This window comes from Protomyctophum parallelum (assembly GCF_964188405.1).
Source record: "Protomyctophum parallelum genome assembly, chromosome: 21".
In the NCBI taxonomy this organism is placed as follows: domain Eukaryota; kingdom Metazoa; phylum Chordata; class Actinopteri; order Myctophiformes; family Myctophidae; genus Protomyctophum; species Protomyctophum parallelum.
The window spans coordinates 30,756,101-30,771,270 of record NC_139713.1 but is presented as its reverse complement, the minus strand read 5'-3'; the positions used below and the strand labels follow the sequence as shown (position 1 = coordinate 30,771,270).

The 15,170-nt window shown below is 42.6% G+C and overlaps 2 protein-coding genes across 2 annotated transcripts in view; one reads left to right on the top strand and one right to left on the bottom strand.

Moving 5' to 3' along the window:
- The window catches only part of golga2 (golgin A2), a gene marked incomplete at its 5' end in the record, with an annotated part of 34,300 nt that extends 28,380 nt beyond the window's left edge, over nt 1-5,920 (bottom strand). The window contains 4 exon segments of the mRNA XM_083793771.1: nt 741-809; nt 4,246-4,389; nt 5,835-5,887; nt 5,890-5,920. Coding sequence (XP_083649897.1) covers nt 741-809; nt 4,246-4,389; nt 5,835-5,887; nt 5,890-5,920 — 297 coding nt within the window.
- Nucleotides 5,921-10,719: 4,799 nt separating this feature from the next.
- On the top strand, nt 10,720-15,009 carry hspa5 (heat shock protein 5). Its single transcript, XM_083794005.1, has 9 exons — nt 10,720-10,847; nt 11,874-12,024; nt 12,146-12,377; nt 12,468-12,605; nt 12,720-12,832; nt 13,026-13,416; nt 13,509-13,746; nt 13,853-14,020; nt 14,161-15,009. Exons 2-9 carry the CDS (start codon nt 11,909-11,911, stop codon nt 14,727-14,729), a joined length of 1,965 nt encoding a protein of 654 aa, XP_083650131.1. The 5' UTR covers nt 10,720-10,847; nt 11,874-11,908; the 3' UTR covers nt 14,730-15,009.
- The last annotated feature ends 161 nt before the right edge of the window (nt 15,010-15,170 follow it).

The window sequence follows — 15,170 nt, the reverse complement described above, 5'->3', positions numbered from 1 at the left end:
CTTAAACAGGTTTTTCTTACCCTGATTAAGACCTTGATTTTGGAAATCTGATAAACATTTATATTAAATATATCTTTTAGCCCACGATTTTGTAACCCATTTTTCACCCCTGTGTCAATCATCTAATGTGATCCTGGGCTCTACACATCCTCCACCAACCTAGTCCCCATATATGGGGGACAAGGGGAGAGCAACGGACTTGAACTCATGCTTCCTTCATGCCTGAGTGTCCAAGTTGCTCCTTTACACCTGACAGGGGGGAGTTTCCCTGGTTGGACGTAGCACGTGGAAGGAACACGTTATTCCAACCAGTTCCTTTCCCCTCCATCAGGCGCCCCGGCTGGCCAGGGGGAGGCAGTTTAGTGACCAGGATTACTGCATGTTTTTTGTGAGGGTACCTACCCTAGGGGACAAGGGGAGAACATGCAAACTCCACACAGAAAGGCCCTTTCACCAACCCCGCCTTCGGGTATGGGCACTGATGACGCGGAGGAGGAAACACGCCATTTCAACTTTAGTATTGCATTATTTGGGGTATGATCGGGCTTTAGTGTGCGTGTAAACACACTGAGAGTGAACAAATGCACTAGACTAGAGGTAAGGGGCCGGAAGCAGGGGTAGCATTGCAGTAGATAAAATATCACCTACTATGGAAAGAGCAGCACGCGACAGTAAGGAATGCAAGGAGAAGAGAACGGGCAAGAGGAACAGACAGGGAGGACTGAAAGAGTGAGGCTCACCTGACTGTTGCCATAGGGAGGCAGGACTACTCCATTGCTCTGACTAAGTGCTTTCAGAATAGTGTCAAACTACATGACAGGACAGGGGTGAGGGTGAGTGAGAAAAGAACAGAGATGCACAGAAAGGGATAGAAAGGGTAAGTGTAAGAGTATCCTACGAAAAGGATTTTAAATGAGAAATATTTAATGCCATTGGTCTGGGAGTGGGACCATGGGGAGACTAAGGACTGGCATGTGACTCGCATTCCAGTCTTTACTTGAAGTATGCTCTCTGTTTTTCACTGGTCAATAAGAATTATACACCTATTTTATTACTGATAGAATAATTCGTAATTACTACGAAATTCTTATTGAAAACATATTACAAACTTAAGTGACTCAATCAATATTATGCTCTACATTAAAGCCCTCCTGTGCAGAATTTTACCAATGTCATCATTGTTGTGCAGAGTTATTACATTTAGAAGGTCATTAGTGGAAAATCAAATGACAAAAAAAGTCAAAGTCATACGATTTGTCACACACGTTAACGCAGTGAAATTTGTTCTCCGTATTTGACCCATCTCTTGGAGTGGTGAGCCGCAGCCAAGGAGCGGTGAGCTGCAGCCGTGCCACACTCAGGAATAATTTGATTAGTTGATTTGACCCCCCCAATCCAACCCATTGATGCTGAGTGCCAAGCAGGTCTCATTTTTACAGTCTTTGGTATGACCCGGCCGGGGGTCGAACCAAAGCGTTGGAGGAGCATTGTGTTGGTACTGGTCATTGCATGACATAGTAGTAGTAGTAGTAAGGCATTGAAGCAATTATTAAAGAGAACATGAAAAACAGAGAGCAAACTTCTGTGAAGGCGTGTACTGTGCACTGTGAGGCAAACAGGTACCGAACATTTGTGGTATGACACTAAACCCACGGCATCAATCAGTCATGAGGTTTGTAACAGCAGTTTATTTATACAAACTAGGCACAGATGTGTTTATGTGGCAGTATACAACCATGTTACACGGCCATATTGATTGATTGATTGATTTGATTGATTGAAATATGTATTAACAGTTTGCAGAATTACAGTACATTTCAAGCACAAACTCAATACAAAGACTGTTAACTGCCGAATCTGGGTTGTATATGGTTCGTTGCACTTCCTCTGGTGTTGTGGGTGTGGACTTAACATTAAGGAAGTATCTAGACAGGTACATGGGTATCTTGGTGGTGTATCGAATCTTGAGGACCAGACCCATTGCAAGATGTTGTACTCTGTCGTCGACCCTAAGCCATTCCAGCCTGTCAAAGTGGGCAGGGGTGAGGTGGGTTCTGGGGGTGAGGCCAAGTAGGAGCCTGACCAGTTTGTTTTGGGAAGTCTGGAGCCTAGTTTTAAGGGCCTTTGAGGTGCTGTGGTACCAGGAGGTGCATGCACAGTCAAAGAAACCTTGTACGAGGGCTCCTGTTAAGGTCTTCAAGGTGTTTTTGTTGACCAGTGAGGAGGAGATCCTGTAAAGGAATCTTGTTCTTTGGTTGACTTTTTTGATTACATTGGTTGATCACCTCAATAACCTCTTTTTGGTCCAGGACTATCGTAGACAGTTTGTCAAACCCATAGACTGAACTAAGACCTAGAGTAGACTGATCACCACCTCATAACAAATCTCCTGGAGCAAATCAGAATCACCATTTCTCAACAGAGGCAGAAAATCAGGCTTGAAAGGAAGCATAGCACTAGTACAATTGCAGAATAGAATCCAATTGCATTAATAGAACTGCGACATGTTATGAGCTTTTATGTCTCCTATAATGACTTGACCCAAAATAGCAAAGCCAGTTTAAAAGTGGTTAATAGGCTTGGAAACTCAAACACTGTTGATGATGCTGCATTTTTTACATTTTAACAAAATGATAGGATACTAGTTCCTGTCTGACTTGTTTGACTAATGGTGTGCAGAAGCACACTATTACAAAAAATACACTGAGCTATACCTTACAAACATTTGAGATTAATAATATGACTGGAAATCACAACTTTGTCATTACCTACTATCACAGAAGTTGAGATCCATTTAGACATTGACATTCTAAAGAAATATCTTCTAAATCCTAAAGGTTTTCTGAAAAACCTATGTTTTTCATGCTCAACCTATGCCCTGCTCAACCTTTTTCATGTCAAGGACCAGAGTGAACGTAAAAACTTTCACTCTGAAAGAATATAGATTCAAATATTTGCACCACATTTTCATGATTTTTCAAAAATAGCCAAAGTATAACATACTGAATACTGAAACTATTGATGATATGGAGAGGCAGAGTTGCATTTGAGGGATGCAGCCAGGTTTAAATGGTGTATGCGTGTATGTGTGCATAATGTGCTTGTCTGTTCATGCAGTCAGAAAAGCTGAATAGTTTGTTTATGGGATACTGGAACAAAAATGACCCAAACAGTCATCAACAGCATACGGTAGTCATTAAAAGACAGAGCTGAACAGGGTAAGGATTAGCATGAACACTATTGCCTGTGATGCTAGCTCACTCACAGTACCAGCTACTCGAGTTGTTCTGACGTTACTTCAAGCCTTCAATTGAGTGCGGTTTTGCCTGTCGACCCTCAGTGCTGACTCAGTTCAAGACTTTTTCTGTCTGCTGTCATGCATGTACTGCCAAGGATGTATATATGTCCTGTGGCAGTACATGACAGCATTGGAATTTTAATGGCCCCAGGCCCAGACAGAACAGGTATAACCAACAATCAGGCAGCGTGAATAGGAGGTCTCAATAGCAGTTTTTTTTTGTTAGAAATAAAACAAAAAGAAAGGTCTCCTGGTCCTGTACCTAAATATTGATAATGAGGATGTTGAATCGGTTCGGCGTGCAGACTGTAGGACAGCTATTCATACTAATCCAATACTATAATCAGCGGTGCACATTACTGGTGCACCAGAGCGCATGCGTGGTCAAAACATTTGCTGCACGGTAGATCAAAGGCATGCAAGACGCATTTGCGCACCAACAGCTGACAGGAATTTAGAGAATCCTGTACATTACAAGTTATTTTGAAGAGGAAGTCAGAGCACAGGAAGTCCGTTTCAGTTGTAAACAAGCTACCATTATTTAGCTGTCAAAGTGCTACTCACTAAACCACATTAGCAACCATTATTTATAATATGAAAACCATGCATCCATCACTTGATTCCACACACATGTATTACTTAAACATTGGAAGCTGCAGCATTAGGTGAGTAATTCATTGTATCTGTGTTGGACGTCTACTGTAGTAGATGACGTACATTAACATCAGATGCTATAGTGGGCCTACACATAACACACACAAGACAGAACTGAGGACACTAGGACAAAGATGGACAGGTGACTACAGACAAACAAACCACTGTCAGACTGTATGCTTTGGCCGAATATGTGTCATGCGATGATGTCGCACTCGCATGACACTTTTTGGCTGAAGTGTAAATGATTAGGCTTAACAGACAGAAAATACTGAAAGAAGTCATAAACTCACATCTGGAGAGTTTCTGTCTGATGTCGCTACATCAGACTGGTTAAGCCCCTTCACCTTCCTCTTCTTCTTGGCCACTGGTGCTCCTCCTGCCCCCTTCTCTACTCCACCACTGGGAGGGGTGCTCTTCTGCTGAAACTCCTTCAGCTGGGCAAAGGAGAGAAAGGGATGAGAGAACAGTAATGTCCTTCAGTAGCACAAAGCTGTTGTTAGGCTAACTAAAAAATAACTTGTGACTTCCTCCTCTCTAATCCACTGTCTCCAGTGTGTAGACTGTGTACATGGGCGCTCTGTGCATGCGTGTGTAAGTGGGAGCGAGAAACAGACTATTCAAGAAACTACATTTTGTTTTTAACAACGCACCCTCATCACCAACTGCTTTCTAGAAAAATTGTACAATGCGAGTTACTACATTGATTGTTTTCTTCCATACAGATTTAACTTAAAGGCATATTTCACTTTCTAATAAAATAAAGAAAACAATTTATATAAAAAAATAAATGAAAAGGTAAATGGAAAAATCACAGCCCACTCAACCTTTAGAACATTTTAAAGGTTGAGGGGGTTGTGATTTTTCCATTACTTTTTATGTTTATTGTTTATTTTCTATTTAAAAGTGAAATATTCCTTTAACTTATGAACATCCAACACTATTACAATGTTTATGAATGACCCATTTAATTTTCTTGACTAAGGGTACACTAATTAACTTGTGGTAGGCTATCGAGTGTACAACTTCTCCATGCCCACGGCATGCCTCCTAGTGACAGCTGTCACTGGCGAGGACACAGGCTCAGTCATCTCGAGTAGATAGTTAATGGAAATTCCAACATGAAAAGTCTAAATACTGGGGTTGAAACCAGTCCACAAACATATCACATATCCACGGAAATAGAAAGGCAACAGCAAATGCTGACGGGTCATCTGCCCTGGCTAACGATAAGGCCAATCTTTCTTAGAGCACAGGGAGACAAGGACAATGTGGACGAGGTGGGGGTGTCAGCTGTCAAAACAGTTAGTCATCTTATCTTGTTAACTTAGTTCCAATGTCTCACTGGGGGTATTGTTGAAGTTGCTGCAGGCTGGATACTTGATTCTGATCCACAGACAAGCTTTACTTAGGTAACTGTTGTCTAGTATAATTTCACTACATTAAAATTAACTGCATAGCTACCAAATCAAGTTAGCCATTAGCAAAACACGCTAACCAGAAACGGCCAACTACATATTAGAAAATGCGGTAGAAAGCCACACACAACCACTTAGTAAATGCCTGAAGTGGAACAAGTAGGCAAAGAATAAATGTATAAATGTCTCCAACAACTACAAATAGTCAAATAAGCTCGCAATTCAATACTATCACTCGAGGCCCATAAGAAGCCCCGGCCTCTCCTATCCGACGAGCGCCTTGATACATGCAGGACGGTCGGTCAGAGCGACAGGGGACGAGTCGGAGGACGTGTAATGTCACCATCCTCCTCGGTGAACGAAAACAAACCACTGACAAGTCAAACAGCCACAATGAGAGGCGCGTAGGATGCTTCCCACGATTGTTTTGTTATTATAGTTAAAAAATTATTCTAATAATTTACCTTTTTCTTGGCTGCGGCGAGTTTGATTTGCCTGCTCTGGTCCGCCATCCTGCTCGTCCGGTAGGCGAACCACCGAACCACGTCATCAGTTTGGGTTGCACTGGAACATAGTAGCTGCCACTAGGGGCGCTATATTTAATGCCGGTGTTCCCATAGCATCAAAACTATTCCAAAGTATGTTCTTATCTTGGGTGCTGCTTGCTTGGATGTAATGCCTGTCTCTTCTTAACATGTGAGAAGTGAGATGCACGTTTAAAGCCTCACTGTGTAACTTTTATTTTATATTGGGGTGGTTGCATTTTGTCTCCCTGCTCTTCTATTGAGATATTTATTTTTTAGATTGTGTCAAAGGTCATGTCTCACAGGATCTGACCCATGGATCTGACTCCAAATTGGACCTTATGGTCAAGATTCAATTCATCCCACAAGCAAGAAGGTCGGCTCTATTAGCTAAATGGTAAAAATGTTATCACTTTCACAGGAAACTGGGTTCAAACCGAGGGTATAAAGTTATAGTGCTGTTTTAACTTCTTTGTTTTATTGATTGTGCATCCCAACACTGGATCTGGACCCATTTGTTATGACATTAGTAAATATGCCTTTTTTATTTTATTTATTTATTAATTCATTTTTTTTTCTTCTTCTTTTTCATTTTCAAACAGATTTTTCTTTTCTTTTCAGAAATCCCCCCAACCCGCCCACAAGATTTTCAGAAATCTCTAGTGAAAACAGCAGATCTACAGGCAAAGTGTCAGGAGTGATTTGTAACAGTCACAGAAGGGTAGTAGTGTGAGAGGGAAGATGTACAAGACGGTAGAGACCAGCCATGCAGTATGTACAGCTTGGAAATGGGTGGCACAGACGAAATTACAGGAGGCAGAGCTGCAGGTGGCAGAATGGGCTATATATATATGCACACAGAATAACTCTTCCTACTTCCGGGAAAGCCTGCTTTCCAGGCACCACTGGGTTGGACTGGATTCTCAATATGGTTTTCTTCCACTGGGAACGGTCCATGGCCATCTCATGTCAGCCAACACTGTCGTCTGCCAGGTCTTCTTAGGCTGGCCACTGGGTCTTGTCCCCTCTAAGTTAATCGACATCACCTTCTTCACCCAATCGCTCTCCTCCTTCCTCACTATATGTGTCCGTACCATTGCAGTCTGCCTCTCCTTACCACATCCACTATGGCCCCCACTCTCATCCTCTGTCTCAGCTCTGCACTGGTCCCTCTGTCTTTCTCTCCCTCAGTGACACACCGCACATCCATCTGATTATCCTCATTTATCTCTGCTCTGTTCAGCTCCTCTTCATATTCATACTCCACCCTCAGGGCCCATGTCTCACTTCCATATGTCATGCAACTTCTGAAGCAGGCAGAGTATACAACCCCCCCCCCCCTGCCCCCTCCCGCCTGGGCTCTTTATTTCACTCCTTCCATGCCGTGCTTCCCGATGGCATAGTAGTGCTTTTTATCATTCAATTTGATGCATTAATTATTATTATTGTGTAAATAAACAACCTTTTTGTTTAACTTCTTCCCTTGGTACAAGATCATAAATACATACATTACTTGGAGCAGCACAATGAGGCTAGGGATTGGGAAATGCTCACAGAAATATAAGAAACTTGCAAGAAGAGACAGTCACCACAAACGTAAAACTCAACATGAGTGCATTTTTGAGTCATGTTTACAGATGTAAGATGTGGTGCACGTTGAGGCATGGTTTTCTTCCAATATACTCTAACACCATGCTAAAATAAAGGCACTTTTTACTTTATCAATTTGAACAGTGTGCCATGGAAGTACTGTTTTGTAGGTGATCAGAAGATCACAGACATAGAAACAACAGGATAAGAATAAGGATGACCTTACTGTCTGCATCTAACAGATGCATCTCGTATCAATAATCAACATGCTATAATTATACAACAAGTTGTATCTGGTATCAAGTACATAGCAAGCGTCACGAGATGGCCATGATTATGCACAAATCATAACACTATGGTTTTCTACAAAGTTGATCTATCCCTCCCCAAGGAGCACTTCTGCACTTGATTTCTGTTGTAGAGAATCAGAATCAGCTTATTGTCACATCACAGGTTTACAGGATTTTCTTTTAACTGTAGACCCACGCAGCACTCTTATATTCTCTTATCCACTCTCAACCCCAACCACATTGTGGTTGGGCCAAGTCTATTTTTTTTAGCAATAAATAGACTTGGCAATGTATGGCTATGGATAACATGTGACTATAATTGGTACCAAAGCTGTGGCATCATCACAACACCAGTGTTGACTCTTACTCTAAAATCACACCCGTGTGAACTGAGTGGTGCCCTCAAGGGGGTGCGTGACATAAAAAGGGTAATGGCGGTTTTATTTAGCACAACCGGCAAAAATCTGGTAAACCACTGTTGTAAAGAGATGTATAAAGCAGCTGCGGGAGTATACCGCATCTGCATGTCTCTCAGTGCAGTGACATTCTGTGATTATTTGCCATAATCATATTAAACATTTTATAATTCTCGGCCAAATACAACGAGACTTAATGTTGGGGGGTGCCTCAGCTAGGTTAGCTGGTAACAGGGACCCCAAACTTTTTTGGGGTCCTGACTCCAATCGTAACTTCCAGTCATCCCAATTCTCCATACATCTGGCCAGTTCGTTGGTATTTACCGTAACTACTTAAATCTGTTGAACAGGGTCCCCCAGGGGTACAGTAGGTGAAGGTCTGCTCCTTTTTTGTCTCTACACTAAATCTCTTTGCTGAAAATAGCCGGTCTACAGCTGTAGATCTTCTATTTTCTGAATGTTTGCCATGTGATTGAGTTGTTGACATAGGCTGACCACAGTCCGCTAGGCTACATGTTATAGTCTAATTGTAACATGTCTAACAGTTATTCCAAAACACCAGGTCAGCTGATATAATTTACTGGCCTATATGAATTCACTGGCTACTCAGCCCACCTGCTCCAATCCTTTGTTTGTACTTGATGCCCTAACTTATACCATTTTAATACCAATTTCTTTCTTGTTCATGTCACATTTGAAATCAATCACAAAAGTACCGGTAGTCTCCTCTTTCCAAATGGCTGTTAGGTCTAGCAGGAGGTCTAGCAGGAAGACCATCCATTCCTCTGTATGAAATAATTATGCCCGTAGCACTTGCAAAGGCTAAACTTATGTAACTTAGATAGCATTTTTATGTAGACATAGCACTCTTTAATGTGTACTATTACTCATATAGTTTTATTGTACAGATATTCTGCTGTTAGTAGGATGTTATAGGTCCTTAGCTTGTTTATGATCCTTGATGACTATTTCTATATGTATGTGATGTATTACAACATATATGTTGGTCTTGCTTACTGTAAATCGCTCTGGATTAAGTCTGCTAAATGCCTAAATTGTAATTAGAGTAACCCAAACTGCTTACAAGGACTGGCCCTGGGAAAGGCTGACTTTTTGGTCTCTTATCGGCAGAGGCCATATGGGATACCTCACCTTTGACTAAATGGCCTTGGAGTGATTGCATGCAGGACATATGGATCAGTTCATCATAATTATGTATTCAGCCGCAGACTCCCATTTAAAAGATTTTTTGCCAGGGACCCCCATAAGAAAAGACTCAGTTAACATGTTGTGACACATTGTGAGCATGTCGAAGTGTTCCTTATTTTGCTGTGGGGCCCCCTGGAACTCCACTTTGAGAACCACTGTCATTTATTACACAACTAAATTATTTAAAATATTCATCAAATGTTCCCACTCTGCCCTGTCAGTTCGCAGAATTTGGAAAATAGACTGAAGATATAACGCAGACATCAGTTTGACCCTTTTAATAATTTTATAGACATTTGAGCAATGCAGATGTGTGTAATGTAATATATTTTCTCAATGACCCCCATTGTGCCCCCATACAGCAGGCCTAAATAATAGGATGGAAAGGGGTGATTATGATATTCATTATTGCATATCTGTTTGTAGGCCATGTAAGCGTTGATATTGTGGAAAGTGATAGTAGTTTGTTTGATTGATTTCAATCAATCATTTCAACAGTTTGCAGAATTACAGTACATTTCAAGCACAAACTCAATACAAAGACTGTTAACTGTGAGTGGACGACCCCAATTAAGCATTACACTTGTTTACGGGGTCCACCTTGTTCAATTCATCAAAACATTTAGAGACATACAAATAGACACTTCTATAGTCAAAGAACAGAACAGGAATTCATCATAAAGGAGGTAAAAAGGGAAAATAAACATATACAGTGAGGGGGAAAAGGGGTGAATATGTTCTGAATGATGCAACTAACATACAACCTAGTTCGTTTTTATGTAATTACTAATTACATCTCCATTCAATGCACTCATTCAATGCACTGACATGTTTCTTTACTGGTAGTAGTGAGTAGTGACGAGTCAATAATTACATGGTAACACATAGCTTAAAACATTAGAGACATATGGATGCATGCTGATCGATTGCTGAATATTACAATAAGTCTTCATGGACTCAAATATTGATCTACTGGGATGACGCCTAGGCTGCAGGGCATTGGGCAACATACAAAAAGAAATGCACATTGTAAACGAACAAGAAAGGCACATTCACAGACATTGTATGTAAAATGATCCCTTCCGACAAGTTATGGCACAAAAAATATGATCCAGTGACAGCTAGCCTATCAGAAGCGATACAGTAAGACATGACTCATGACGTTGACGTTGCCAAACGTGTGCAAATCAGCGGCGGCCAGCATGCCCCGTGCAGCCAATGGGAGCCTTCCAACGAACTGCTATAGGACCAATCATGTACCTCCACGATGGGGACGAAGCGAATGCTTATATACGGACGGAGAGCGGACCATTCATTCAACACATCGTTTCATATACAGAGAATACAAGTGAAGAGAGGGACCATAAGCAGCTGCCATACCTTTAGTTGGATTACCGCCAAGGATTCAGACAGGGAGACGAGGATCAATTCAGTATCTGCTCTAAAAGGTATGTGATAGAAAAACGCATGGTTTATTATTAATATCACATTTTGATATGAAATGGCCTAGCAGCTGGACGGCATTTAGCTTTTCCCCTCGTCTGCACGCTACGCTAAATGCTATCAAAGCTAAAAGGGCTATTTCTGAGAGAGAGAGGAGAGGGAGAGGCTGGAAAATGTGTCATGTGGATTTTTTCTATTCGGTACTTTTGGTCAATGTCTTATATATTACATGTCGATAGACGGTACATTAGCCCAACACATTCACGCGAGCTTGTTTAGCACGCTGCTGAAGCTAAAGTGCCGGGCGGTGTTTGAAAGGAAACCGGGTAAAGGAAGGCAGCTGTGGGGGCCACCACGTACCCGACTTTACTATCCTTCCTATCCCCATTATTTAATAAAAACCTGCCCAACATTGACGTTGTTTTTTAAGAAGGCGTCGATTTTGAGTATTTGGTGTTTAAAAAATCTAGGATATATTTTGTATATACGATACATCGACTACTACACCACGTAAGACCGGAGAGCATCGCAGTGCCTCTCCTCAAAGTTAACCTCGAGTCACCAGCAGCAGGCTTTCCGCTTTGCGCTAGCCTATACCTGTCAGACTCTGAAAGCCTGGTTTCCATTTAAATTACTAACCATTAACCAATCCTATCCGGTTTAAAGCCCGCCTACTCCCAATACTGTATCCGGGCATTTCCACGCACCTCCTTGAACACGCATAGACCGTTTCCGTAACCGCTGTACGCCGGATGTGCAAACGGCGAAGCGATTTGATCGCTCTACCTCATATAGTAGCTTGACGTTTTTGATTGTACCATTTGCAAACCGTTAAAGTTTTCAGTAAAGGATTTAATAATGATGCTAAAAAGATGACACAAAAGACAAAAAGCCCTTGCTTGCTTGTTTCCATTGTGGTCCTGTGTCATGGCAAGCTGCTATGAGCTAAAATATCCAGGACATGGTTGTCTTAATTGCACAATGTTATCACCTTACCAATTGATTTGACATTATTGTTCACCTTTTCACAGACTTCTTAAGTGAGCTGAACAACAGACAAGTGAAGATGAGGCTGTTGTGCATGGTGTTGCTGGTCGCCGGCACTGTGTTTGCCGATGACGACGATAAGAAGGAGAGCGTGGGGACTGTGGTCGGAATTGACTTGGGGACCACCTACTCATGGTAAGAGGTTCATTGTTACATTTTGATGTTTTTGTAATGTTCCTTTAATCATCATGCCTATTCTGGGGGAAACATTTGCTCATCATTAATGTTAACTGTCAACTCCCTTTGCCCTTTTTAGTGTTGGAGTGTTCAAAAATGGTCGTGTTGAGATCATTGCCAATGACCAGGGAAACCGCATCACCCCATCTTATGTGGCCTTCACCGCTGAAGGTGAGCGTCTGATTGGTGACGCTGCCAAGAACCAGCTGACCTCCAATCCTGAGAACACGGTGTTTGATGCCAAGAGGTTGATTGGTCGTACCTGGTCCGATACAAATGTGCAGGCGGACATCAAGTACTTTCCATTCAAGGTATGTTAAATGCTCCTGACACACGCCTCGGGTGGATGTAAATATTTGTTGAAACAAAATTACAAAAGGGATGTTATTTTTTGTCTCTAGGTTATTGAGAAGAAGAGCAAGCCCCACATTCAGTTGGAAGTTAGTGGTGGACAGACTAAGACCTTTGCGCCTGAGGAGATCTCTGCTATGGTGCTGGTTAAGATGAAGGAGACTGCTGAGGCTTACCTGGGAAAGACGGTAAAGGAATTTAAAATCTACATTAAATCAGGAAAAATATGGATTGTGAATAAGGTGGTTTTCTAATTTTTTTTTTTTTTACTTTTTCTTTTTTTATTTGTTATGTTTACAAAGGTCACGCATGCTGTGGTTACTGTCCCTGCCTATTTCAACGATGCCCAGCGTCAGGCCACCAAGGATGCCGGAGTCATTGCTGGATTGATCGTCATGAGAATCATCAATGAGCCGTACGTATCCCTCAAAATTAAAAAATATATAAATATCAGACCTACGAGCTCGTAGCGCGTCACTCGGTGGCGCGCTATGAGCTTGTAGATCTGCTATTTTTCAATAGCTAAATTATAACATAATGTTAAACACCAAAAGCGGTTCCCGCCCAAAATGGGTTAAAATATTTACTGACATTTCTGTTTTTTACAGAACTGCTGCTGCCATTGCCTATGGTCTAGACAAGAAAGATGGCGAGAAGAACATTCTTGTGTTCGACCTTGGTGGTGGCACCTTCGATGTTTCCCTGCTTACCATTGACAACGGTGTGTTTGAAGTGGTAGCCACCAACGGTGACACTCACTTGGGAGGTGAGGACTTTGACCAGCGTGTCATGGAGCACTTCATCAAGCTGTACAAGAAGAAGACCGGCAAAGATGTGCGCAAGGACAACCGTGCTGTGCAGAAACTGCGTCGTGAGGTTGAGAAGGCCAAGAGAGCCCTGTCTGCCCAGCACCAGGCCCGCATTGAGATCGAGTCCTTCTTTGAGGGCGAGGACTTCTCTGAGACCCTGACTCGTGCCAAGTTTGAGGAGCTCAACATGGTAGGTTTCAGATCATGGGTGCCAATTGGTCTGCTCAAATGGCCCACAGCTTCAAGGTACATTTTTATTAACTTGGCTTTGTTTGCTTCCAGGATCTTTTCCGTTCCACCATGAAGCCTGTGCAGAAAGTGTTGGAAGATTCTGACCTGAAGAAACCTGACATCGATGAGATTGTCTTGGTTGGAGGCTCTACCCGTATCCCTAAAATCCAGCAGCTGGTGAAGGAGTTCTTTAATGGCAAAGAACCGTCCAGAGGCATCAACCCTGATGAGGCTGTGGCTTATGGAGCTGCTGTGCAGGCTGGAGTGCTCTCTGGAGAGGAGGACACTGGTAGGTCACCCTTGCCAGCTGATTTCCACAATACATCCGTTACTGCAGGCATTTCTTTTTTCACTTTACATGGACCTAACCTAATGTGTTTCATTTCCTATTCCAGGTGACCTGGTTCTTCTTGATGTATGCCCACTGACCTTGGGTATTGAGACTGTTGGAGGAGTAATGACCAAGCTGATTCCCAGGAACACTGTAGTGCCCACAAAGAAGTCCCAGATCTTCTCTACCGCCTCTGACAATCAGCCCACTGTCACTATCAAGGTTTATGAAGGTAAGACGAGACTTGGGACTCTTTCATGAACTTTGCAATAATGAATAAAGTGTTACCAGTCTCAGTCTCCTTGTTCTATATCTCATCAATATTGCTGAACTTTGGATCTGATTGTGAATTTCTACTTGTCCCCTGTTTAGGTGAGCGTCCCCTGACCAAAGACAACCATCTGCTGGGCACCTTTGATTTGACTGGCATCCCTCCTGCTCCCCGTGGCGTGCCCCAGATTGAGGTTACCTTTGAGATTGATGTCAATGGTATCCTGCGTGTGACTGCAGAGGACAAGGGCACAGGCAATAAGAACAAAATCACCATTACCAATGACCAGAACCGCCTGACACCTGAAGACATCAAGCGCATGGTGGACGACGCCGAGCGATTTGCCGATGATGACAAGAAGCTGAAGGAGCGTATCGATTCCCGCAACGAGTTGGAGAGCTATGCCTACTCTCTGAAGAACCAGATCGGTGACAAGGAGAAGCTCGGTGGCAAGTTGTCCGACGAGGATAAGGAAATCATCGAGAAAGCTGTGGAGGAGAAAATTGAGTGGATGGAGTCTCACCAAGAGGCAGAGCTGGAAGAATTCAAGGCCAAGAAGAAGGAGCTTGAAGAAGTAGTACAGCCTATTGTTGGCAAGCTTTATGGTGGAGCTGGTGGACCCCCACCTGAGGGTGGAGAGGGCGAGCAGGATGAGAAGGATGAGTTGTAGGCAGGTGTAACGTAACAAAAGTACTTTGTTCTGCCACCTTTTGCCTCTGGTAGTGGCATCTAGATGTACATAATGGACTCATTGACTCAAATGGTGAGAAGAAAGGTGGGGAAGGAGTGGCAAAATGACCACGCTGAAAACTTCTGTAAAGATAATTGAAATAACTTTCAATGTGTGAGGGATGTGCTCTTCGCTCTAGGGTTGGAGATATTTGTCGGCCCAGATTTGTGGCTCGCTACTGCTGTTCTCAGGCAGTCCTGAAAGGGGTTCTTTAGTGGGGAGGGGCTAGTAAGGGAGGGGGGGGGGGTGGTTCATGGGTTCATGGGCTTGACATGTTCACTGACTATGTTAAAAAGTTATTTATTGACTCTGGTCATTGTAGAGCCTTTCTACAATGAAGATGTTGAAATAAATGTTTGATATAAAGTTTTGTCTTGTGTT